Source organism: Eschrichtius robustus, chromosome 12, assembly GCF_028021215.1.
Source record: "Eschrichtius robustus isolate mEscRob2 chromosome 12, mEscRob2.pri, whole genome shotgun sequence".
Classification (NCBI taxonomy): Eukaryota; Metazoa; Chordata; class Mammalia; order Artiodactyla; family Eschrichtiidae; genus Eschrichtius; species Eschrichtius robustus.
The window spans coordinates 88256382-88281273 of record NC_090835.1 but is presented as its reverse complement, the minus strand read 5'-3'; the positions used below and the strand labels follow the sequence as shown (position 1 = coordinate 88281273).

At 38.4% G+C, this 24892-nt stretch overlaps 1 protein-coding gene across 3 annotated transcripts in view; it reads left to right on the top strand.

Moving 5' to 3' along the window:
* Nucleotides 1-24892, top strand: part of CARMIL1 (capping protein regulator and myosin 1 linker 1) — a 320425-nt gene that overhangs the window by 181395 nt on the left and 114138 nt on the right. For all 3 annotated transcript variants that reach the window (XM_068559097.1, XM_068559096.1, XM_068559098.1), the window contains exons 12-17: nt 6165-6251; nt 13450-13553; nt 15967-16044; nt 16191-16267; nt 19272-19376; nt 24152-24221. In XM_068559097.1, the coding sequence (XP_068415198.1) occupies nt 6165-6251; nt 13450-13553; nt 15967-16044; nt 16191-16267; nt 19272-19376; nt 24152-24221 (521 nt within the window). The remainder of the gene's footprint in view (nt 1-6164; nt 6252-13449; nt 13554-15966; nt 16045-16190; nt 16268-19271; nt 19377-24151; nt 24222-24892) is intronic.

The window sequence follows — 24892 nt, the reverse complement described above, 5'->3', positions numbered from 1 at the left end:
TATCAAAATTTTAGAGTTTTATATGTTATTGTCATAGGCTTTTAAGTACATGCATGATTAATGGGTTAAGACTGCAATGTCAAATTTAATTTCCTGTCTTAGGAAGTTAATTACATCAGATGGCAAATTATAATTCTAAACATTTTATAATTACTTTTTTATTAGTCATAAATATTTTGATAATAGTTTTGTTTTGAAAGGAGAAATAAAAATTCGACCATTTTTTTCTTCTAAATTTGACACATAGTAAAACAAAAATAAATTACAAGAAGGGTTATTCATCCAGTAGAGTCTCCAGATGAAAGCTTTTGGTGATAAATTTCGTTTTAATTCACAGCTCTGAAGGCTAAGTTTTGCTTTATTTGGGGGGCAGAATTGAATAGTTTTGGCCAGAGGTTGAAAAGTCTGTTCTGTCCTTTCTTTGTGGGGAAATGTTTTCTTGATGATCAGTTTCTTCCATGGCACTATTGAGTAACTAACTTGAGGAAGTACAAGGCAGGTTAATTTTTTTGTTTTTCCTGAGATTTTGGCTGCCAGCCACCCTCAGTTTATTCATGTTGCCAAGACCCCATTTCTGAAGTCTGCCAAAGTGGAGGACCCTTTGCGTAATAATGTTACCTTTTTATCAAAAATGAATTTAGTTTTTTCATTTTCAAAAAACTGAACAGTACTGACCCCAGTTATGCCTTTCATTCCATTAGCACTTAGCAAGGGTGTTTCTTTAAAGACGAAATATAATATACTTATGAGTTGTGGATGCCTAGGAAACTAAAACAAAACATTTCATCAAGAAAAAAAGAAGCTAGTAACTTAGTCTGGGATTAAATAAAAAATACTTTAACCAATCTTGTATCTGAGACTTTAGTCCTTTTTACCTTTAATCCTGTTTACCTTTAATCCTGCTTTTTTCGTTTAAAATAAATGCTCAAACATGACTTTATTCACCTTTATTCTAACTTAGGAGCTTCACTTTTTATTACTTTCATTACTTAGGGTGTGATAGTTCTATTCCTAGAGAAAAGTGTTGTTGGATTATTTATTCTTTTTTGTCTACCTTCCTTTTTAAAAGAAAGTTTATGATTAAGGAATGAACAGATGGGTGGGTGTCACCAGTAGTGTAAAATAATTGTTCCATTCTGGCCTTGCATTTTGTTGTAGGCATTTACAGTTTTATGTGGTGTTCCAGGTGTGTCTGACAGAAAAGAAAATATTGAAAGTTTAGAAATTATCACTTTCTCAAAGAACAAAGCAAAACAACTCAAGTCAACCTGAGTGAAACAAATTTGAAGTTTAATTTTGATCTAACAGATATTTTCAGCATGATTTGGGGGTATATATATACATTTTAAAACATTGTCGTAGCATATACTTTGCTGAGTGAAAAAATACGTGAAAGAATTGGTCATGAGTAGTCCATGATAACTCTTGTCAATATTTAAGGTAAGAATCTGGTGTCCTTTTCTCTTCCATACCTAATTTTTTTTAAAGACTTAACTTTTTTAGAGTAGTTTTAGGTTCACAGCACAATTGAGAGAAATGTAGAGAGATTTCATATATTCCCTGGGCCCACATAGGCATAGCCTCCCTCGTTATCAACATCCATCAGCAGAGTTAAGACATTTGTTACGATTGATGACCCTCCATTAATGCATCGTAATCACCCAAAGTCCATAGTTTTCATTAGGGTTCACTCTTGGTGTTGAATGGGTTTGGACAAATGTATGATGACATGCATCCCTCATTATAGTATCATGCAGAGTATTTTCACTGCCTGAAAAGTTCTGTGTTCTACCTGTTTTTCCTTCCTCCCCATGCACCCCCATGCCCAACCCCTGGCAATCACTGATCTTTCTACTGTCTCCAACGTTTTGCCTTTTCCAGAATTTCGTGTAGTTTTCAACTACTATGGGTAAATACCAAGGCGTGTGATTGCTGAATTACATGGTAATAATAAGTTGAGTTTTATAAGGAATCACCAAACTGTCTTCCAAAGCAGCTGTACCATTTTGCATTCCCACCAGCAATGAGTGAGCGTTCCTCTTGCTCCACATCCTGGAACATTTGATGTTGTCAGTGTTCCAGATTTTGGCCATCCTAATAGGTGTGTAGTAGTATCTCATTGTTGTTTTAATTTGCATTTCCCTGATGACATATGATGTAGAGCATCTTTTCATATGCTTATTTGCCACCTGTATATCTTCTTTGGTGAGATATCTATTAAGGTCTTTGGCTCTTTTTTTTTTTTTTTAAATTTTTATTTATTTATTTATTTATGGCTGTGTTGGGTCTTCGTTTCTGTGCGAGGGCTCTCTCCAGTTGCGGCAAGCGGAGGCCACTCTTCACCGCGGTGCGCGGGCCTCTCACCATCACGGCCTCTCTTCTTGCGGAGCACAGGCTCCAGACGCGCAGGCTCAGCAGTTGTGGCTCACGGGCCCAGCCGCTCCGTGGCACGTGGGATCTTCCCAGACCAGGGCTCGAACCCATGTCCCCCGCACCGGCAGGCAGACTCTCAACCACTGCGCCACCAGGGAAGCCCTGCCTCATTTTTTGATTAGGTTGTTTATTTTCTTACTGTGGAGTTTTAAGAGTTCTTGTATATTTTGAATAACAGTCTTTTATCAGTTGTGCCTTTTGCAAAGATTTCCTCTCAGCCTGTGGCTTGTCTTCTTATTCTCTTGACATTGTCTTTTGCAGAGCAGAATTTTTGATTTTTTAAAATTAATTTTTATTGGAGTATAGTTGATTTACAATGTTGTGTTAGTTTCTGCTGTACAGCAAAGTGAATCAGTTATACATATACATATAGCCACTCTTTTTTAGATTCTTTTCCCATATAGGACATTATAGAGTGTTGAGTAGAGTTTCCTGTGCCATACAGTAGGTTCGTATTAATTATCTATTTTATATATAGTCATGTGTATATGTCAATCCCAGTCTCCCAATTTATCCTTCCCCCTCCTTGGTAACCAACAGAACTTTTTAATTTTAATGAAGTCCAACTTATCAATGATTTCTTTCATCGACTGTGCCTTTGCTGTTGTATCTAAAAAGTCATTGCCACCCACAGACATCTAGATTTTCTCCTCTGTTATCTTCCGTACCTAATTTTCTGAAGTAACTTTTTTCATTGACGTATAATGTACATTGATAAAAGTTTGTGAATCCCAAGTTTACATCTTAATGAATTTTTACAAAGAGGATGCTCTCATGCAACCTCTACAAAGATCAAGAAATAGGACTTTACCAGCACCGCACAAGCTTCTCTTTTGTTTTGCTCCACCCTTCCCCTCCACCACCCGGAAAAGATAGCTACTATTCTGACTTCTGTTATGACAGATTAGCTTTATTTATTCTGGAACCTCACCACTATAGAATTATATAATACATACTCTTTTATATTTGTCTTCTTCTGCTTTTCTTTGTTGAGAGGTTTTTAATAATAGATTTATTATTTTCTTAAATAGAGGAGATTATTTCTTCTTACGTAAATTTTGCTAAGTTGTATTTTTCATGTGGAATTTCTTCTAAAATGATACATTTTTTGATCTGTAGATATTTTTATACCCTTCAGGTCTATTTGTAGTGTCTGCAGGATCTCTACTGGCATTCTGTTTTCATTTCTGATTTATATAATTTGATCCTTTTCTTTCTCTTTTTTAAAGTCTTGCTGGGATTTATTAATTTTATTGGTTTTTTTTTTTGAAGAACAAGCTTTGGTAAATTTACTTATTTTATGACTGCTTTCTGTTTAATGATGTCTTCTCTCTGTTATTTCTTTCCTTCTGTTTATAGGGATGGAGTGGGGATTAATTTGCTTTTTTTTTTTTTTTTTTAACACATCTTGCGATGGATACTTTGATAATTAGTTTCCAGCTTTTCTTCTTTATTCACATATGTATTTAGGAGTGTAGACTTCACTCTAAGGAGGGCTTGAGTTATATCCCCAAAATTTGATGTCATAATTTTTAAAATTTAAATAAAAATTTTTAAAAGATTTCCATTGTGATTTTTTTTTCTTGGACTCATTTGTTATGTAGGAATATATTGCTTAAGTTCTAATTATTGGGGGATTTTCTATAATTTTTCTATAATTTTCTATAATTTCTATAATTTTCTAATTGTAATTTTTTTTATAATTCCTATCTTAATTCCATAGTAATGGTAGCAGTTAGAAAATGTACTAATAGTTTGAAAATATACTCTGTATGATTTCACAGAAGTTAAGGAATATACTGTTTGTTGAGACTTGCTTTATGACTCAGTAGATGGTCACTTTTGGTAAATTTTCCTTGTGTACTTTGAAGAAATATATTCTGTAGTTATTAAATGCAGTGTTTTAAATATATCAAATAGAGTTTTTTCATTATGCTCTTGATATCTTGTATATTTTATAGCTTTTTTTGTCCATTTATCAGCTACTGACAGAGATGTGTTTAAAAATCTCCCACTATTGAGTGTGTATGTGTGTGTGTGTGTGTGTGTGTGTATACACACATATATATGTATAAAACTACGTGTGTTTTCTTTTTTTGCCATTAGATTTACTTTATATATTTTGAGACTATGATATTCAGATTGTGCAGATTTAAAACTATTACATCTTCTTCATTAAAGAAATATCGCATTTATCCCTAGTAGTACTTCTTAAAATCTAACGTGTTTTATATTATTACAGATAAACCAGCTTTCTTTTGGTTAGATTTGCAGCATATATCTTTTTCCATGCTTTCAGGTTCACTTTGGAATACATGCATTTCTAAGTGTGTCTCTCGAAACCATCTGATGTTATTGTTTAGCTAATCCATCTTTAAGTTTTAGTCTGAATACTTAGTACATTTATATTTAACGTAATTATTGATTTATTTGTGTGACAATCCACTATATATCTGTTTTCTCTTTATCACTTTTTTTTTGTTCCCTTTTCCTCTCTCTTTTTTTGACTTTTGTATTAATCAAAATTTCAAAATTTCTCCATCTTTTTCCTCTCTCCCCTCCCACCCCAATACATTTTACAAGAATGTATTGACTAAATATCAGGCCTATTGCCTCTCTGCAATTAACATTATGGATTAACATTTTCAAATCTCTAGAAATATTTTTAATTAAAAAACCTGTTTAACGTTATGTAATCCAGTGATTGTCAAACTTATTTGGGAAATGCTGTGGGAGATAGGTAGGGTCTCCCAGTACCCTACCATCCTTGGGGAAATGCCCATTTAGAAGCTTCGTCAAGCTGAATGACGTTTAGGTTATTTCTAGAGTAGTACGTATTAATTGATAAAATTTATATATAATTTGAGGTTATGTGATAGGGCAGCAGCCAGCACGGTTGTTCCTTATTGGTGCCTGGAGTTTGAGAATCAGTCTGTGGGACCATACAGTTAATACTGTTTTAGGATTCTTCCCAAAACATGCCCCCTGGGAAGGTGATAACTTAGATACAGCAGGAGGTTGGTTGAAGGACCTGTAGGAAGAGCATACATTCATCTATTACTTATTTCCTCCCAGAAAAGTCTACATTCATTACAGTCCTTGGGTGAGTGAGCTGGTTTTCACAGTAGCCTACTCTGGCCATTAAATTTAGAGACCACCTGATTTTTGTTACTGTAAATTCCTTGGGATTAATTTTATGTTACCAAACGTAGGTTAAAGGTAGTTTAAAACATGCTCTGTTGCTTTGTCTGAGGTTGTTAGCCATAAGCCAATTAAATATTGGAATCCATCTGCTTAAAGTGAAGCTGTTATCTGAATAGTTAATATCACATTGTTTTTCTTGACAATAATTAAATAGCATGCATCCGCTCACCCAGAAGAGTGATCAGCTCATTAAGACACAGGTTAAAAAGAAAAGGGTCGAAATTATATAACTCTTCCCAAGACTATTTGCATTTGAAATAGCACTATGAGGAGAGGATAATACTTGGTCCAAAGAAAAACATCTCTAATGGTAAAGTTTTGATAATTGTGCTTTTCTCTTACCCTATAGGTAGGACTGAAAGTAAAGGAGCCATGATGGTAGATGATTAGAAAATAGTGTCTAACATTAGAAAGAAAAAAACGCTCACTTAAATTGGAATCAAAGTTAATTTTCAGGCATTGTAAAACAAATGCAATCTTGACAACTTAAAAATTCTAACAATCCCCGTTTTCCCTTTCCTTCTCAGGTGTGTCGTCTTTAAGTATTCAGTTTGCCAAACTCCCAAAGGGATTAAAGCATTTAAATTTATCTAAAACCTCATTGTCACCTAAAGGTACAGTATATCTTATTTACTTAACTGTGTGTCTATAATATTTCTGCTGCTCCATGGTACCTTACATAGTTAGAATTATTACTCGTTGTGTATCTGCATTTAAAAATGTAGTTGACCCTTGAACAATGTGCTTTGAACTTCCCGGGTCCACTTACATGCATACATTTTTCAACAGTAAATACTACAGTAGTACACGGTCCACAGTTGGTTAAATCTGCGGAAGTGGAGGAACCGTGGATACAGAGAGCTGACGATTAGTTACACGCAGATTAATCCCCGCGTTGTTCAGGGGTCAGCTGTATGTGTATTATAGTACTCTGGCAGTTTTAAGATAAAGAAGTTATCTCACTGAACTTCTGGTGTTCTAAAGTGAAATGCTTTCAGAGTAGGGAATAATTTTCAAGTATACCTGTGGTCTCCAACTTTTTAAACTTTGAGTCAGGGAACGCTCACCTGGCTGCCTCCTGCCTCACATTCCTAGAGGTAGCTGGTTGTGTTTTGCTGTTGTTGTTTTTGGTTTTGATTTAGCAATGTTTTGTTGTTTTTATTGAAGTATAATTGACCTACAACACTCTGTTAGGTCCAAGTGCGTAAGATAGTGATTCGATATTTCTGTACATGACAAAATGGTCACCACTGGTTGTGTTTTTCTTGGTTCATCCTTGGAAAGACATCAGCCATCCCCACTTCCCTGTTCCCCCTTCCCCTCCAGATGGATTGTCTGCTGCACAGAAAACAGTTGGGCCTAACTGCCCAGTCCCAGTCACCGCTGTAGCTCTACCTGCTCTGTTTCCTGTTCTGGAAATTGCCTTTCCTTCCCCAGGTTCTTTCCTGACTCCACTCACCATCCTCAGTTTTTCAGTTTTCTTATTTTGCTACATCAGCACCGTCACAATAATAATTAAAATTTCCCTGCATACACCGTGCCTTTGTATACACTTCGTATTCTGCTTGAAAAGCTTTTCTTTCATCTTGTATAGGGAAAACCTCCATTCTTGCCTTCCTTCTGTGTTTCTCTTTCCTGTGCACCTCCTTTTACTACTCACACAAAACGTCTCACTTCTGACGCCTCTGGTCACCAGATGTGTGGAAGTTTTTCCCTCACAACAGGCAATTCTCTGTGACACCACCTGGGTGTCCTACAATTCAGCTCAGTATCTACCTGGAGATGGCATGAGATCCTACAGGTTAAGGGCTCAGTCCCACAAGACTGCCATGCCCCCCGACCGCCTTTAGATACCAATTCACACGCCCAGGTTATCAGAGGTTCCAAAGACACCCCCTCCTTGAGTTTGATTAATTTGCTAGAGTGGTCCACAGAACTCAGGGAAACACTTACTTATGTTTACTAGTTTATTAAAGGGTATCATCAAGGATACAGATGAACAGCCAGATGAAGAGATATTTAGGGTGAGGTCTGGGGGGGTCCTGAGCCCAGGAGCTTCTGTTCCTGTGGAGTCGGGGTGTGTCACTCTCCTGGTGTGGATGTGTCCATCAACCTGGAAGCTCTCCATAACCCATACCATTGGGATGTTCATGGAGGCTGCATCACGTAGGCATGGTCAGTTATTAACTGCATTTCCAGGCCCTCTCCCTTTTCTGCAGAAGTGTTGCTGGATGGGGGTGGGGCTTCTCAGCATGGTTTGGTCTTCCTGGTGACCAGCCCCCATCCAGGAGCCCACCAGGGTTACCTCATTAGAACAAAAGATGCTCCTAATGGTCTTACCACTTAAGAATTTACAGGAGTTTAAGGAGACCTGGGTCAGTGTCAGGGTCAAAGACAAATATTAGAACAAGGGATGTTTCTAGTGCTCTTATCACCTAGGAAATTACAAGGGTTTGAGGAGCTCTCTGCCAGGAACGGGCATGGGAGACAGAGACCCATATATATTTTCTCTTATCTCACACATCTCCAAATATTCTTGGAGAGCTTCAGTTTATTTTATAAAACCCTCATCTGTGATCATCTCTTCTGAGACGTCTTCCTTATTCCTGAGGCCTCAACACAATCAATTTCTCTTTCCTTTGTGTCACTTCTAGATCATACCTAACATTATGGTATACATGTGGTGTCTTCCCTACTTGAAGGGGGCTCCCCTTGCAGCCTCTGTATCTCTCGTCTCCGTATCTCCAGCACCTGGCATAGTGCCTGGACCATTGTGGGTGTTTAGTGGAAGTTTCTTGAATTGGATAATTTCCCATTCCTTAACTATATCACTATCTTTTGAGGGCAGTATGTGTAGCGATTGTCGGTTCTCTTGCAGATTGCCTAGGTTTGAATCCTAACTTTTTTGCTTACTATAAATATGCTTTTACAATCTCTTGGTTTTACCTACCTCATCTGTAATATGGAAATAGGAGCATCTGCTCCATCAGAGGCGGTGGGATTAAATGCGTTAATAGGCATACAGTGCGGTTTTTGGCACAAAGGGCTGTGCTATCCCTGCCGCCATCATCTTCCTCTTCCTTCTCCCCTCTCCTCCCTCTCCCTCTCCTCCCTCTCCCTCTTCTCCTCCTCTCCTTCCTCCCTCCCTCCCTCCCTCCTCCCCTCTCTCCCTCCCTTCCTTCCTTCCCTCTGTTGTATGTTTTTATATGCTTTCATTTCACCTGGGGCAACCGCAGTGTCACACCTACAAATCTGGTGAATGACTGCTCCTCCTGGAAGATTCAGTTTCTATCTCATTTTCTCTTTGAAGCCTCTCAGACAGCCTCCTCTCACCACACCCTGTGGGACTAGATGTTCCCTTCTCTGTGTTCCACAGCACAGGAATTTGTAAATTCCTCAATTTTAGTGCGTCTCCCATTGTATTTTGGTTGTGTCCTAGCCTGGGAGGTTCTGGATGGTAAGGGCTTTGCCTCATTCATTGCCATGTCCCTGGCACCCAACACACTGCAAGTTCTCACTAAATGTGTCGTGGATGAGTGGGTGAAGCAAAGTGGTCCCGGAATGGTTTTCTATCCATCTAGTCATACTTTATCCTGACCATACAGTTACACTGAGTGATTTGAAATTGGGGTTGGTTCCATACGTCCCATGATTTTATGTGCACACATTTGTACCCACATGTTTAAGATGAAGGCATAAAAGTAACTTTCCAAAGGGAAACATTTCCCCAGGAGCCAGTGTTTTCTGTCTTGATGCCTGAAGCCATCTACAGATCTTAAAGCTAAGTGTGTGTAGTCCCTTTTTGTTATCACTGTTCTACCTAAGCAAATTAGTTTCATAAAAAACTTTTTTTTCTGATGATTATCAGTGCATTACATATTTATGGTAAAGATTTAGAAGATACTGAAAAGTATAAACGAGAAAGCAAAAATTACTTGTAATGCCAGTACCAAGCCATTACAAGACTGTCACTGTTGACAACTTGGTACCCATCCTTCCACACTGTTTTTTGCCTGTACATAGTTTATTTATATACATACCTACAAAAAACACTCACATGCATATATGCGATTATACTGTGCTTACTATCTCATAAGCTTCCTCCCCTGCCCCCTGTAGTAAATTGTGATCATTTATGTCAGTAAATACTTGATCCACTTTCAAAGGCTATGCCATAGTTCAGCGTATGCAAAGTGTTCCCTAATTTATTTAAATGATCTGTTGTACATTTAGATCATTTAAAATTCTTCAGTAGTGCAAAGAACACTAAAATGACTTCTATATCCAGTTAATGGTCATGTGTTAATTTCTTCTTTAGGATAAATTCCTGTAAGTAGAATTGCTAGATCAGAGTTTGCAAACATTTTTAAAAGCTTTTTCTGATATTTATTGTCGAGTTATCCTCCAAGTATTTCATATAACCCTCTTTACACTCTCACTATCAGTGGATATTGTTCTCTTTTTTAATTGTTTATCAAGCATATGAACAAAAGTGTTCTGATGTTTTAATTTTAGTTTCTTCAGTTATTGCTTAAGTAGCTTTTCCCGCCTTGTTCCTTAGTCACTTGTATTTCTTTTGGAGGAAATTGCTAGTCCCCCTCCTCTGTTACTATTCTGTTTACAGTGTCAATTTTTTCTTTATACATTTGAATTCTCCACACATTAAAATGTTAATCATTTATTATGTGCTTCATAAGTCTAACTCTTTTTTTAGGTAGAGGTTTTTTTGTTTTTTGTTTTTAAACTTGATTATATTTATTTAACTTATTTGTTCATTACTATAAGACAGATAGAGGGATGTATGATCATTGATCCTTCTGAGGGCAGGTTTGGGTTCTGAGGCACCTGAGTGCTACCCACTCACTGATGCCCTGTCCCTCCCAGTGTGATGAGAGTGGGCAGATTCCCTAGGCAGAGCTGGGTTCCTCAGCTTCCTTGTGAGTCAGGACAGCCCCACATGCCCTATACCCTTCACAAATAAAGATCAACACCTTTATCTCTTCTCTGCAATAAAATGTGTTTGAGAATTAATATTGTTTTATAACATGTGACCCAAAGAATTTTAAGTTGCCCTTCCTAAGATGTATATCTTGAAATGTTGTTTTTTTAAAAAAGTGATTTCTTAAAGGTTTTCAGTACTCTTGCAGACTGTCACAAAGGATCTGAAAGGTTTTGCAGGTTCAGAATAACTCAGATTAAATTGCAGTTTTAAGCCTTTGCTGAATTTGACTCACATTTATATTTTCGTTCTATGAAAACATTTATATTCATGGCTCATAATTCAAGACAGATTTTTTTTTTTAATCTGCCCATGACATCTACACTGTCTCCAAATATCCTTTCTCTTCCTCAGATGTTAGCTAAGTGATAGTTTTCTGGATTTCCAGTAAATGTCCTGCTGGTTGCCAGATTATGTCAATGCAGGGCCATCTGGTACCACCTTTTTCCAGCTGTAAACACTCCAATAATAAATATGAAGAATGGTCAAAATCACTTGACAGCCAGAATCGAGGATAACATGAAAATCTGTGCATAGTTTGGGTTGGAAGAGCCCTGATTTTTTCCATCCTATATTTTTGTCATTTCCTGCTATTAGTGTGTTATTAACACAGGCCTCATGTGGATGTAGGCTCCAGAGGTGGGGGAGGAAATCCTTCATTCTGTTTCAGTAGCTTGAAGCTGAGCTGATAACCTGATTCTCTCCCAGTTCTATTCAGATGTTGGCCAACTGCCAAGCGCCCACGCTTGTTAAGGAGCATTTTGCTGTCAAGACTAATTTCACCTTCTAATTTCGGAATTTATTTATTGAGTTTTGTTATACCGCACTAAGGACATAATTTTACAAATGATTTTCTTGATGAGAGTCTGATATTTTTCCACAGGTTTTGGACTCAATTATTCCATTTCAAAATACATTGATACTACCAATAACAGGACAAACTGAAGGAAGTTGGTCATTTAAACAATCATAGAAGTTGCCTCCAGAAATTAGCCTTTTCTATGGGCCATTGCAAGTTCCTTTTATCTAACACAGTTAATCAAATCTCCACCTCCTTCACTGCAAAGCTCTTGTCTCTTACCTCTTTGATAGTATTGACCTCACTAGATTATGATTATTCAACTGTCTGGGTCTCCCACTGGACTGGCTTTGAGAGGGTAAAAGAGTATCCCCTGGGTCTCAGAAGCCCACGCCTGGTATACAGTAGGCCTTAAATAAAGATTTGTTGTATTGAATAAATATTCCTCGTGTAGCACTGGCTTTTCATCCTGGAATTTATTTAGCTTCTTTCGTGGTGGTCTTTGAACTTTTTGAAGGCAAAGAATGGGTCTTATTTACACATATCTCCCAAATCCCCAGCATTTGATAAACATGTTATGAGCACTTAATAAATGTTAAGTTGATGGCCAAGAAATTGTTCCACGTACTTAAGTAAAACATTTTCCCCTCTCTGCCTCTGAGTCTTCTCTCTACAAACCCAAATGCACACTCACCATCAAGAAATGGCTCAGTAGCCTTTATTGGACACACACTGGAGTTGGTTCTCTGTAACTCTCCAAAGCTGAAGGATGAGGTAGTAACCCCTCCATGAGTGCCATGCACCAAACTGCTCCAGTGTGGGGTGGTACTTGTAACCCTCAGCTTTTTTTTTTTTTTTCTTGGAGTGCCTCCTTGGGTCCTGCAGCCGTGACCAGTTCTGGCCTGACCCTCGCTCCTTATCCTGATGAAGGCTCTGTCCATGTACAGACAAAAACCCCCCGTTCCCTGTTTCCCTTTTGGGTGGTTAAGATAGGCTGGGATTTTCAAGAAGAATTTTACTGAAAAACAAGAAAAACAGAATGATTTATGAAAGTATACCCACCTTAGAAATAGCCATATTTCCAAAATATACGATTTAGAACCATGGGCTTTCAGTAGAAACATGAAGAGCTTTGCAGTATCCATATCCCAGTTATCTGAAGAATAATCATCAGTGATAATTGTGTGTATTGACCTCTTTGAATCCCAGGGAGGGACCAGCCTCTTCTGGGCTCGCATTTTGAAGTGGCGTGATGAAAATCTACCCACCACAAGTTCCTGACTAACAGGCCTGTTTCAATTCCTGTTACCCACAGATAGTAGACCATACCTCTCTCTCCACAGAATAATCTTACCCTCCTCATGTGTTCATTCTTTGTTTTTTGAGGTGGTATTATCAGTTTATTTCAGTTGACTTTAACTTGAACCATTTATGTTATATATATAAATAATGTGTAGAGTGTTAATTATCAGTTTTTCCTTTTGATTGCTTCTTCCATTGTGTACAGGTCATTAGCTCTTTGTAAAGTCCATTTCAATCTAAATTTTGCCTTGAGTATAATATGTTAAGTAGAGCAGTACATTCCTGTATTAACTTCCAAGTACTTTCAGTAGCCTAAAGTATCTGAATTTGCATCTGCATCCTTTCAGTACTGTACATTAAGGCAAGAATCACCTGGCAGGATTAAGAGAAGGATGAAAATGATCAGTTAGACTGCTTGCATCATTTTAAGACTTCAAAATAAAATCCTTTCCCTCCACATCATTAGAAGTAGAACAAAATGAAGTTGATTCTGTTTCTTTCTCCTACTCGGTGAGTTGGTCGTGTCTGTGACTAACCTGTTCTTCCTGAGAAGATGTCAAAAGACCATCCTAGAGCTGCCTTTTGGGGACAGGGCTTATGGTTAACCTCAGTCCTGCAAGTTGATGGGGCTGCTAGACCATTTAAAGAAACTCACAAACCTCATTTTGGTTCCTGGAGTGGAAACTGAGCCTGGATCTCATCAATGTTGCAGGGGTGAATAGCCTTTCTCAGTCACTCAGTGCCAACCTGTTGACCGCCACCACTCTTATCCATCTGGACCTCTCAGGGAACATCCTTCGCGGAGATGACCTCTCGGTAGGTTTTCTTTTCCTTACTGCCATCTTCAAAGAAGCTGTACTTACTAACCCTGGAATAATTTCAAAACATATTTCCCCACATCTCCCTTTATCATGACACCTTCAAATCATTTAGTCATGAGCTTATGAAGAGTTTTAGAGAAATGTTCCAGAGCCTTCCTTTACTAAATGTAGCCTATTCTAGAGATTTTATTCCCCCCTCACTTAAGATTGTTGAAGTTTAAATTCTTTTTGGAAATACTTATTCTGAAGGAATTTTTTTCTCCACTTCAAAACATTATTGCACCTGTTAAAATTGCCTGATAAGAAAGATTGGCAACGTAAAATGAATTATTTCATCATTAAGTAATATTGTTAAGAAGACTGGTGGCTTTTTAAAAAAATAGTTTGTGATGGAAAGGGGATATTGGGATGAACTTCAGTCCCATATTCCATGATTACAGTAGAGGGGGGGGGGAGGTTAGGAGTCAGCTGGGGCCACTCTTGAAAGTTTGAGTGTGAAGGCAAAACGTTTCCCCTCAACTACAACAAGATTTTTCATGCAGCTGAATCAGTAATATAAATGTTTGGCAGATCTTATTGATACAGTGAATTAGGTATGATCTCATTGCCAGATGGGGTGAATAGTGCCCTCTAGTCACAGTATAGAATTTAGAAGAAATGCTCCCTTACCAATGGGGTGGGACCCACAGCACATGGACCTCTTCAAAGGACCTTAATTTACATTCCATTGCTTTATGGGAGTGAAAAACACTGTGACATGTATTCTCATTTCTCTTCTGTTTTCCTTTCCCTGTAAGACAGGGAATGTTGCCACAGCCCTTTTTTGTAGTTATTTTCCTCTCCCTTACACTTGAACTCATTTACATAATATTAATACTTGCTTCCTGGTGTGCCATGACTTTTTCAGTGTGTTGTCCAATTGTAGTTGTCACTTTCGCCGATGATTCATCAATCTGCTCCCTCCCAAGATGAACCAAGTATTCCGATGTGAAACCACCAAAACATTACAGTGACAAACTAGCAGAATAGAGAGAAAGGTAAAAGAAGAGCCTGCAGGTTAAACAAGAAGGCTGCTAACATAGGAGCATTGACAGTCACCCAAGACAACAAAGTAGCCAGCCAGGAGTCCTGTCCCAGCTTGCCTCTGGGGAAGGGCAAGTGGAATGATGAAGCCGACTGACAGTGGGCTTCTAGCCCTGACAGGCTGAGGTTCTGAGAGCCATTCAGCAGGTGCAGGGAGGGGCTTACCTGGCCCTGTGCTTTCTGGGAGAGCAGCCTAGCAGGGGCTGCTGGAGAAGTGTTGGCCAGCTAGGGTCTTGTCACCGCTTGAGGGTGATTAGAGCTTCCCCAGCTGGTGGCCAGGAGTAAAATCACAGTGCCAGGCAAAGACAGAGAATCAGATCTTCACTAAGTCAGAACAAGATTATTTTTCTGAATCAGAACTTTTCATAATACAGTACATTGTATGTTTGGTCATTCTAAAATATTTATAGGCCCGTCTTTTGCTATTCTGAATTCCTTGGTCAAGAGGAGTTTTCTCAAGCATCTATAGCTAAGCTGCTACACTTATGAGTCTTTGCCAAGGACTAGGACATCTCAATGTAAGCTTGTTTGTTTTTGCGAATATCTCGTGGCATCCAGTGAAGCAAAGCAGAATTTAGCTATTTGCTTGGTGGCAGGAGCTTGGATTTGGTGTGCTATTGGTGGATGCTGGCAGTTACTACTCACACAGGGGTATTAGAGAATAACAGAGAGTTATTAATTTTATTGTTTCGATAGCCTTGCACAGGGATGAGGGTATAGTTTAGGCATTGTGACACTCTAGAAACTGAAGGGTCTTAGTTATAAGTGAGATTAAGAAAAAAAAAAAAAAGCCTAATAGTACTGTCAGGCCCTTGTTAGATATTGGAAGTAACTAAGGATAGAAAAATTATTTTCTTGAACTGAAGAGAGTACAGCCCGAGACCACCATCCTGTGGTTCAAATTCAAATTAGTGGCTCCTTAAACACTTTCAAAAATGATTAGCATTTTGATAGGGTGGCTGCAATTCAGGTGGTATTTCAATCTCAGCAGTTAAAATTAATTAGCACTGTTCCAAATTGTATAATAAAAATGGAGCTAATCAGGAAAACTAAGTCATGTGTAACAAAAAGGGGGTTTGGTAGCCAAGACTCCATTGGGCCTTTTTTAAACTTAAACATGCTTTAAAATATTCTTTGGAATTTTGCTCTCAGGGAAGGTAATGGAATGACAGAAAATTCTGCCATCCTCTTGGGAAGAGTAGAGGATGATCTTCAGTGGATTTGGGCAACTTGATTTTAAAATATTAACATCGTGTGTGCACGTGCGAGCGTGTGCATGTCTGTTTCTGGATCCTAACATATTTGGTTTTTGCTTTTTATTCAAGTCCATGTACAGTTTTCTGGCCCAGCCAAATGCCATTGCTCATCTGGATTTGTCCAATACAGAATGTTCCCTGGACATGGTAATATTTTTTTATATTGCTCGGGGGGAGGGTCTCAAATATGGGGGTCCCATATTTAGATGGGAAACAATGGGCTTTCTTCCCAATAAAATATTCTCCGAGTCCTAGAAATATTTGAAAATAAGAGAGCCTTGTTTCTTTCCCAGGTCTGTGGAGCTCTTCTCCGAGGCTGCCTTCAGTATTTAGCTGTGCTCAATCTCTCCAGAACTGTCTTTTCTCACCGGTATGGATTTATTCCTGCTATCATTATCATCTAGGAGTGTCTTTCTCTCAGAGAAAGTTGTAGTGAGGTGAAAACAGAGTGATAAAGGGTGAATGTTGTGCATGAAAGGAGATGGTCCTAAACCATTATCTATGAATATTAGACCTTGAAAGTTCAAGTTTGTATTATATCTTTTTTCCCTGCAGGACAGTGTTCTTATCAGTAACTCCAGACTGCCTATATGAACGATGTAATAATGTACTATTTCTCATATGTGGACAGGCATTCTCTCTTAATATGGTAAAGACCCTTTTAGAAACTTCTATGGGTGTTTCTCAATAATGCACTTTGAATTAAGTATCAGCTGTGTCTGGGAGATAAAGAGAATAGTCATCCCAGAGCTCATACATTCTGATTTGTAGAAGTGGAGGGCCCGCCTAAGTACCTCACTTCTACCTTCCCAACTTAGAATTGTTTGCAAAATCAGGCAGTAGATTAGAAGCAAAGTATTCACACACAGCAGCAACTTAGAATGGCAGAATGCAGAAAAATTATGAAAAGTACATGGGTTATGTAACTGTGGAATTCTGGAACCATCTAGGGTATTAATACAGTTCAACACTTACCATTTGTAATTATTACCACAAGTCGTAAATAATATTTTAGTCATTATATGCTCTTTAATAACATGGAGAATTGCTTAATATTAGAAATACCTCCTTTTTTATTGGTTAACTTTTTGAAAACTTTACATATTCAAAGGGATAACAGTCACTTGTTTGGAAAGTTCACAATTCAGCATGCTTTATTCTACAATTATGCCTCATAGTGAGTTATTCTATATTTTAAAGTATTCTTGGTCCATTACTTCTACAGTATGTAAATGTCTATGATAGCAAAAATATGCCACATATACCTCAATAGGATAAGATCAGAGAGAGTAAAATGTAGGAGATAAAATGGTGGGAGAAGTTGAGAGTTTTCTAAGATACTTTATTTCAAAGGCCTTAGAGGGTATTAACTTGACCACCCAGACCACTCATGTATTTGAAGTCAGCTTATGAAGCCATGCTTTGGTGGAGCTATAATAGACTGAGGAACTGGGTTAGAAATGATATCATAGACGATAAGGATTTTCATCTAATCAGCTCTTTTGAATTCATAATACTGTGAGTTCTGTGATGACTGGTCCTAAGTAGAGCTATTAAGCTTATAGAGCGGAATTGTGCTAACAAATTTCCTTGTCTTCCAAATGAGAGGTTGTGATTAAACTGTTTAGTACCCACTACCTTACCTAGATATAACCATAGAAAGCCCTTAGTAATTATGTAGAAATTGCTGCATTTACAGTGAGTTGTGGATTGTTAGCCAGGCTATTCATACTTTGGTTCACAGATAATTTCATAAGTGTAGCAGTCAGGATAGGTCAGGTTGTTCCAGTAACAAATGATCCCCCCAACCCACCACCCTCTCCACAGCTTTCAGCAACAGCAATTTTGCGACATGTCCCTTATGGGTTAGTCACATCACTCTGGGAGGCAGAGCAGCCTCTTTCTAGTACGTTGACAGTCACATAGTAGAGGAGAAAGAATCATGGTAAAACTTGTCTCTGGAAATCACACACATCACTTCCACTCACATCCCATTGTACTTCAGGGAATACAAGGCAGGTTAATTTTTTTGTTTTTCCTGAGATTTTGGCTGCTAGCCACCCTCAGTTTATTCATGTTGCCAAGACTCCATTTCTGAAGTCTGCCAAAGTCTGCTCATCAGAAAAAGAAGGTATATATTATATGTATAACTGAGTCACTTCGCTATACAGCAGTAATTAACACAACATTGTAATTCACCTTTACTTCAATTATTCAATTAAAAAAAAAAAAGAAAAAGAAAATGAACCTGAGTATACAAGCGTCTGTCGGGGGACCAGAGTTGTTTGAAACGTCTAATATGTATTCTACCAGAATTCTCTTTCCTCTTAAGTGTATTTTTCATCCTCTTAAATAGATATTCTGGTTGCTTAGGTATTTCTTCTCAGCCTGAAATTGTCCTGTTTTAAAACCTTTTTCAGATATTGACAGGTTTCCTAGACCTCTGTACATAAAATACTGTTGAATGTTATGTGGTTGAGTTCGACCCCTAGGACGGCCTCTGCCCTGAGAGTCTATGATTCCCTCCACAGAATATGAATAACTATCATTGAATAAGTGTTTACAATGCATCAGGCTAAATGCTGTACTTACTCAAACCTTCCAACAATTCTATCAGATAGAACAAAACAAACAAAGCATTCGTATTCCAATTTTGACTCTGGAATCTTTTCTTAAATCCTCATAGTGCAGTGTTGACTCTGTCTTCTTATTGAGTTGTATGATTTGATTCATGTACTTCCCACTGGAATAGCAAGGGGATGTATTTGGAGGTTATAAGCATTTCTTTTTGGAGTTTTGTCTTTATTCTAATATTTGGCCTGAAATAGTTAGATCTGTGGTGTGGATATAAGAGCCGAGTAGGATATTTGTCATGCAGGCTTCTTGCCAATCAGACTTGACATCTGGTCACAGTCTCGTTGCGTCTGAGACCTGCTGCATCTGAAAACATAGCCAAACACAGGTAGTGATCCTTAACAATCTTATGCCACCCAGTGGGAAGGCTCTTTAAGTTCGTGAGAAGTATGTATCTTCTTTGACTTATTTCTTAAAGATTCAAATATGGCGTTTCCTGAAGAACTAGGGGGTGGAACACAATGAGTTCTTTGGCTACAAAGAATAGGAATAAAATGTTTTAAAGACTTAATGACATTTCTTAACCTCTCCTACATCATTTTCGAAAGTACACTGAATTAATTTATTTAACTTTCAGACATTTTGTTTCTTTTTACCTTTAAATTTCTACTGAAACACAACCAGTTCGTGGACTATTTCACAGTGTTTGAATTTACCGATGAATAATTGTGTCAGTTTGGAAGTGGGGTGCAGAGATGGAAGTTTAACTTCATGTAAGACTCTCATGTTTTGTTTTTCAGGAAAGGAAAAGAAGTACCTCCATCTTTCAAGCAGTTTTTTAGTAGTTCTCTGGCTCTGATGCAAATCAACCTTTCAGGCACAAAACTGTCTCCTGAGCCCTTAAAGTGAGTGGTTAATTCATTTTATCCAGAGCTTTTAAAGTTCAATTTGTTATTAGGAATGTGCTTAAGGGAAGGGAAAAAGACGTGCAATCCGAAGACAGACAAGGCAGATAAAAATGCCTTTTTACTTTGGGTCACAAAGGAAGTCAAATTCTTTCTGAGTACATTGTACACTGTTGATATTATTGCATCTTCTATGAAAAAAAAAAATCTTCCTTTGGTTTGTGGCCTTGGCAGTAGTCACTGATCTATAAGGGTTGTGTTTCTGGGTACCATCACCTTTCTATTGACCTCTCTTCAGTCCATTTTAGGTATATTCTTGTGTGCATTTTAAAATCTATTAATTCTCAATATTTCTACTAACAGTAATAATCAAAGGCTATACACGTGTGTACAACAGAAACAATTTTTAGGTGCTTTGTTTTCTGAATTAGCTAGGTATCTATTTGTTTGGTATTTTTACTTGGCAGGCAACTTATGGGTTAATATCCTCAGTGTAGGTGTCATGGTAAAGTTGAACTTTTTAGAATAATTTGTTACCCTTGAATTTCTTTTCACCATTGCCAGAAATAATCAAAAGAGCTACAGAATCTGATTCTCTTTGAGTCAAAAGAACATTTTCAAGTAGTTATGAATATCTACGTTGTCAGATGTGTTCACATGTATGCACAGATTTCTCCTTTCCCCAGCTGACATGTAAATCAGCATTCAATTGTTCCCTTGCAATTTGTATGAAATGTTAAAATCAATGTCTGCTATTCGTTCTACTAGAAAATTAATCATCTAATTTGTAAATTGCCTTTTCTTTTCTTTTTGAGAGGTGTGAAATTCTTGATTAGTTTTCTACAAAGTACCATATGACTAAAACAATGGATGCCTTTAAGAACAGTTGATCCACCTGTGCAAAAAAAAAACTCCTGATGTTATAGCGGCCTGTTTTTAAAAAAAAAAAAAAGAGGAAGAATTGAATCTTTGTATTAGAGATCTCTAAATATAACAGCTACAAATTGTAAAAACATCATGATTAGGCTGTTTGTATGGATGTTAATAAAGCTATCAGCATCAATATTCTAAAGGGGATCCATTATAACTTAACCACACTCATTCATTCAACTGATATTTATTGAGCATTTACAACAGACTAGATGCCAGGAGGGCACTGAGTAGAAAGCAAAACCAGACTTGCTTTTATCATATCGTATCAGCGGGAGATTAGCATATTCAAAGTAGTTTTAGTGATAGGTACATGGTATACTAATTCAATGTTGCTGGTTCCTGTAAAATATATAGTAGTTCTTCATTGATTAGTACAATTGATTTTATAGAATAATCCTCACCACAACAACACTGGATTTACTGTACTTTATTATAGGTCAGTGTTAAATCTTGTGATCTGTTGTTATTTATGTTAATGTTTAATAATAAATCAGTACTGGCAGACCTCGGAGCTGTTGCGGGTTTGGTTCCAGATCACTGCAATAAAGTGAATATTGCAATAAAGCGAGTCACACGAATTTGGGGGTTTCCCAGTGCATTTAAAAGTTATGTTTACACTATAGTGTAGTTTATTAAGTGTGCAATAGCATTATGTCCAAAAAAATGTACATATCTTAAATAAAAAACACTTTATTGCTAAACAATGCTAACCATCATCTGAGCCATCAGCGAGTTGTAATCTTTTTGCTGGTGGAGGGTTTGAAATATTGTGAGGATTAGCAAAATGTGACACAGAGACATGAAGTGAGCAAATGCTGTTGAAAAAGTGGCACCAATAGACTTGATTCATGCGAATTGCCGTAAACCTTCAATTTGTAAAAAAAATGCAATATCTGTGAAATGTAATACGATGAGGTATGCCCGTAGTCTCTTCGGGTCTGTGTTTTACTCAGTAAAAATTTTAATATGAGGAAAAAGCTTTCATGGCCAAAGATTCTGTAAACAAAATTCCAGATGTACATTTAATGTGATACTATAATTTGAAAAGATATAACAAAACTGAGGTGCTTGGGTTTGCCTGTGAGGGGGTGAAGATGGAAGGGAACTTGCCAAGCACTGCCCTAAGTGCTTGGACACACAACTGGGTACTTACCCACAAACTGTCACCTGCAGTGTTGACAACAGCCGTGGGAAGGTATCATTATCCCTATTTTACAGCTGAGGAAATTGAAGCTCAGAGAAGCTAAGTAATTTGTGAAAACTCACTGCCATCGCAGATTGGGTTTTCTGGGAAGCCAAGTTAGAGATGGAGATTAGCATGTAGGATGTTTATTAGGAAGTGCTCTTGGAATCCCATCTCTGGAGGGGGAGCAGGAAGAAAGCAGGATGGGACAGAGGGCAAGTTGAACTGGGGCTGTCACAGTGAAGACCTCAGCCAACCCGATGGAAGCTTTGTTGCTGGAATGTCCCTGAGCTGGGGCGAGGAGGCTGGGCCTTTATACCCCTGTGTTGATCAGTCCTTGGATACAGGCTGCCCCAGAATCAGGTGTGAACTTGGGCGAGGCACTTGTCTTGGGCTGAGGCAGCCCCCAACGAGACCGACAGCTGAGGGGGCTCTGGGAGGTACATTGCAGAGTCCACTGCTGTCAGCCAGCGGACACTGGCTCAGTCCTGTTCCTAAGCCCACATTGTATCCCCAAGCACCAAGAGGGGCAGAGGGAGGCCCTCATTTCTTAAAGGGAGATCAGTAGCCATAAGAGAGTAAGCTAAAGATATGCAACTTCTTTTGATGTAATTGCTTATTTCATAGTTGTGTTTTTCCTTGGAGGCTCTTTTCTGTCCACGTTAAAGTATTTCGGGGCTTTGTAAGAACATGGTGACGCTGCCAGAGCCGTGGAAATGAAATACAAATTCTTCTGTTAGTCAGTTTGGCGCTAATGATTGAGGACCAAGAGAATCACACTGCGAAGGCAGTTCACACTGGGTTAAAATAAACAACACACCTTGTGATAGAGTTTTCCCCCAGAGCCTGCGATGTTTTGTTGTAGTTGTTCTGTTTTGTTTTACTAGGGACAGTTTCTGTGGGTTATTTATATTTGTCTCATGAGTCGTTACCTCTTAATCATTGGCCTTCTATAGTTAAGTATCTTAAAGGGCACCATTTATTTCCTTGTCCTTAACCTACACGTCAGAAAAGTAGGAAGAGTTTTCCCTCCATCTAAGCATTATACAAATACAATGTGAAAATATGTGGCTAAGTCCTAGAAACTTAAAACTTAGAAATGTAGGGACCTCTTTGGTAATGTCCCGACTCTCCCATTTTGCTGATGAGAACCTGAGACACAGAGAGGAAAAGTGATGTCCTTCAGGCTACCCAGTGCTCAGTAACAGAATCAGGACCTGAGGACAGGCCTTTTGGTTCTTAGTACCAATAGCTTTCAGTAGCTCAATACTGCCCCCAAGAAAGAAAGGGCGAAAAGGCACTTTTTAGGAACAGAGAAACGCTTGAATAATTAATTGAACAGAGGCACACACACAGATGAGACATGCCCAGCCTTTTTCATAGGATAGTGCTTTAGAAGAGGGGACAGTGAACTGGATTAAAGGAATGAAGAGACACGCAGTCCCCTCGACCTTCTTACCCACACGGGTCGTTTTCGCAGCTGGGAGCAGCCAAGTTCTTGCGCTCTGCCCACCTCGGGGATTCTCTCTCAGTGGATGAGACCAGAGAATCACTGGATGGGGGAAAGTCTCAGAGACTTTGGCATGAAGTAATTCCCTACTTTCCCACCTCCCCCTTCCCCTGGGGTATTTTTGGAGTCTGCTAGTAGAGGTGCCTTTCCTGGGAACATTGAGAACAGGTAGTCACCCCCAGGTGGCAGTTGCCTTGGTTCTGCTCTCTAGTATTTACAACTGTCTGCCTTGCATTATGGTTATTGCAAAGGAAACATATTTGTTTCCTTTGCCTGAGATTGGCAACCCTCTCATGCTCATCTTTGTACTCCTCACAGGGCCTAGTTGAGGGTCTCTATTCCTTTCGGTGTAATTAATGGATATGGGTGCATGTATGAAGTTTTTGTTTCAAGCCTGTTCAGTGGTGTTGGATTTTACAGGACTGACTTGTAAAAGTGGAGTCAATTCATTCTCTTACATATGAGATCCATGTGATGAGTCCAGTCTCCTCCATAAGCAGATAAGAAAAATCCTTTGCAGAGTGGTGATGGTGTTTATCCTGTGACCAGCAAGTAGTTGGATAGACAGGCAGGATCCTGCACTCAAACTGAAGACTAGTACCTTATCTTCCATGCTGTCACACCCTTACCCATCCCACCTCTGTAAGTCCTTTAACAAACTCATCTAGATATGATTTCACATCCTGGAATACTCTAGAGCCTGCCTTCCCCCATTAACATAACCCTTAGGGAAAACTAGCTTTACTTTGCTATTCTAATAACAATTGCCTAATAATATTCTAAACATTATTAAAGGTGTTCTCAAGCAGATGCAGGGGGCAGTTTATCTGTGATGAACGCAATTTAATTTCAGTGTGCAATTAGGAGCACTGTTGGTTTATTTCCTTAGGAATAGCAACCCTGTCGGGTTTCGCATTTATGAGGGACCTGCTCCGTGTCAAACAGAAGAATGTTTCCCTGTCATTTTTGTCACTACTCTTGGTGGGCGGAAACGCATTTGGCATTTTAAAAAGTGAAATGCTGCTTGGTGCTTGACCTATGATTCAGAAAAGGCCTTCTTCTTTCTCTGGGTTTTGTTCAGTGTGCTTACACATTTTTAGAGCAACAAATGGAATTTTTATCTAAAGTGTGTGTGTTTCCTCCCCTCAGAGCGCTGTTATTGGGCCTGGCTTGTAATCATAACTTGAAGAGAGTTTCTCTTGATCTCAGCAACTGTGAGGTAAGAACACCTTTAGATGATGCACTAGGATAGATAATAGCCTGAAAATTGCTTTGTCTTTTTGCTGGAAACAGTGTGATACTGTGATTCCAGACGGTATACAACAAGCAGAATACCACGCTTTATAGAAATTTCTGATGTTTGTATATTGTGAGTGTAATCTACAAACAGCCATGGAACACCATTCAGAAAGCAGTCAAATGTGCTTTTAATGACTTTTCTTTTTCTCCCCTTCTTCATGCCAGTTGCTTAAGTATTTTATGGTGAAACTTGGAGATATCAAGCCTTAAACTAGCTTTACCATCAGGAAAATTGTACCATACAGCCTTCCTTGCAGGGGCCAGATGTGTACAGCCTAACTTGGATTTGGAGAGTGTGAAAGGGAAGATCTTTGTCATTAATTTTGCTTTTTAATATCTTCATTTTAAAACAGGAAAATTAAGATGCTTCTCAAAATTATAGTAACTACAAGCAGTTTCTATCAAAGTACACACAGAAGAATTGAGACTAAAAGCTTCTACATTTTAGAGGGTACCTGAACTTTTTCGCTATCTTGAAACTTTTAGTTTGTGTGGAGATTAGTAAGAAAATACCCGGGTACAAACTATCCAGCCTCTTCAGAGCCTGACTTTACCCACCATGTCAAACTTGGTGCATTTTCTCAGGGCTGG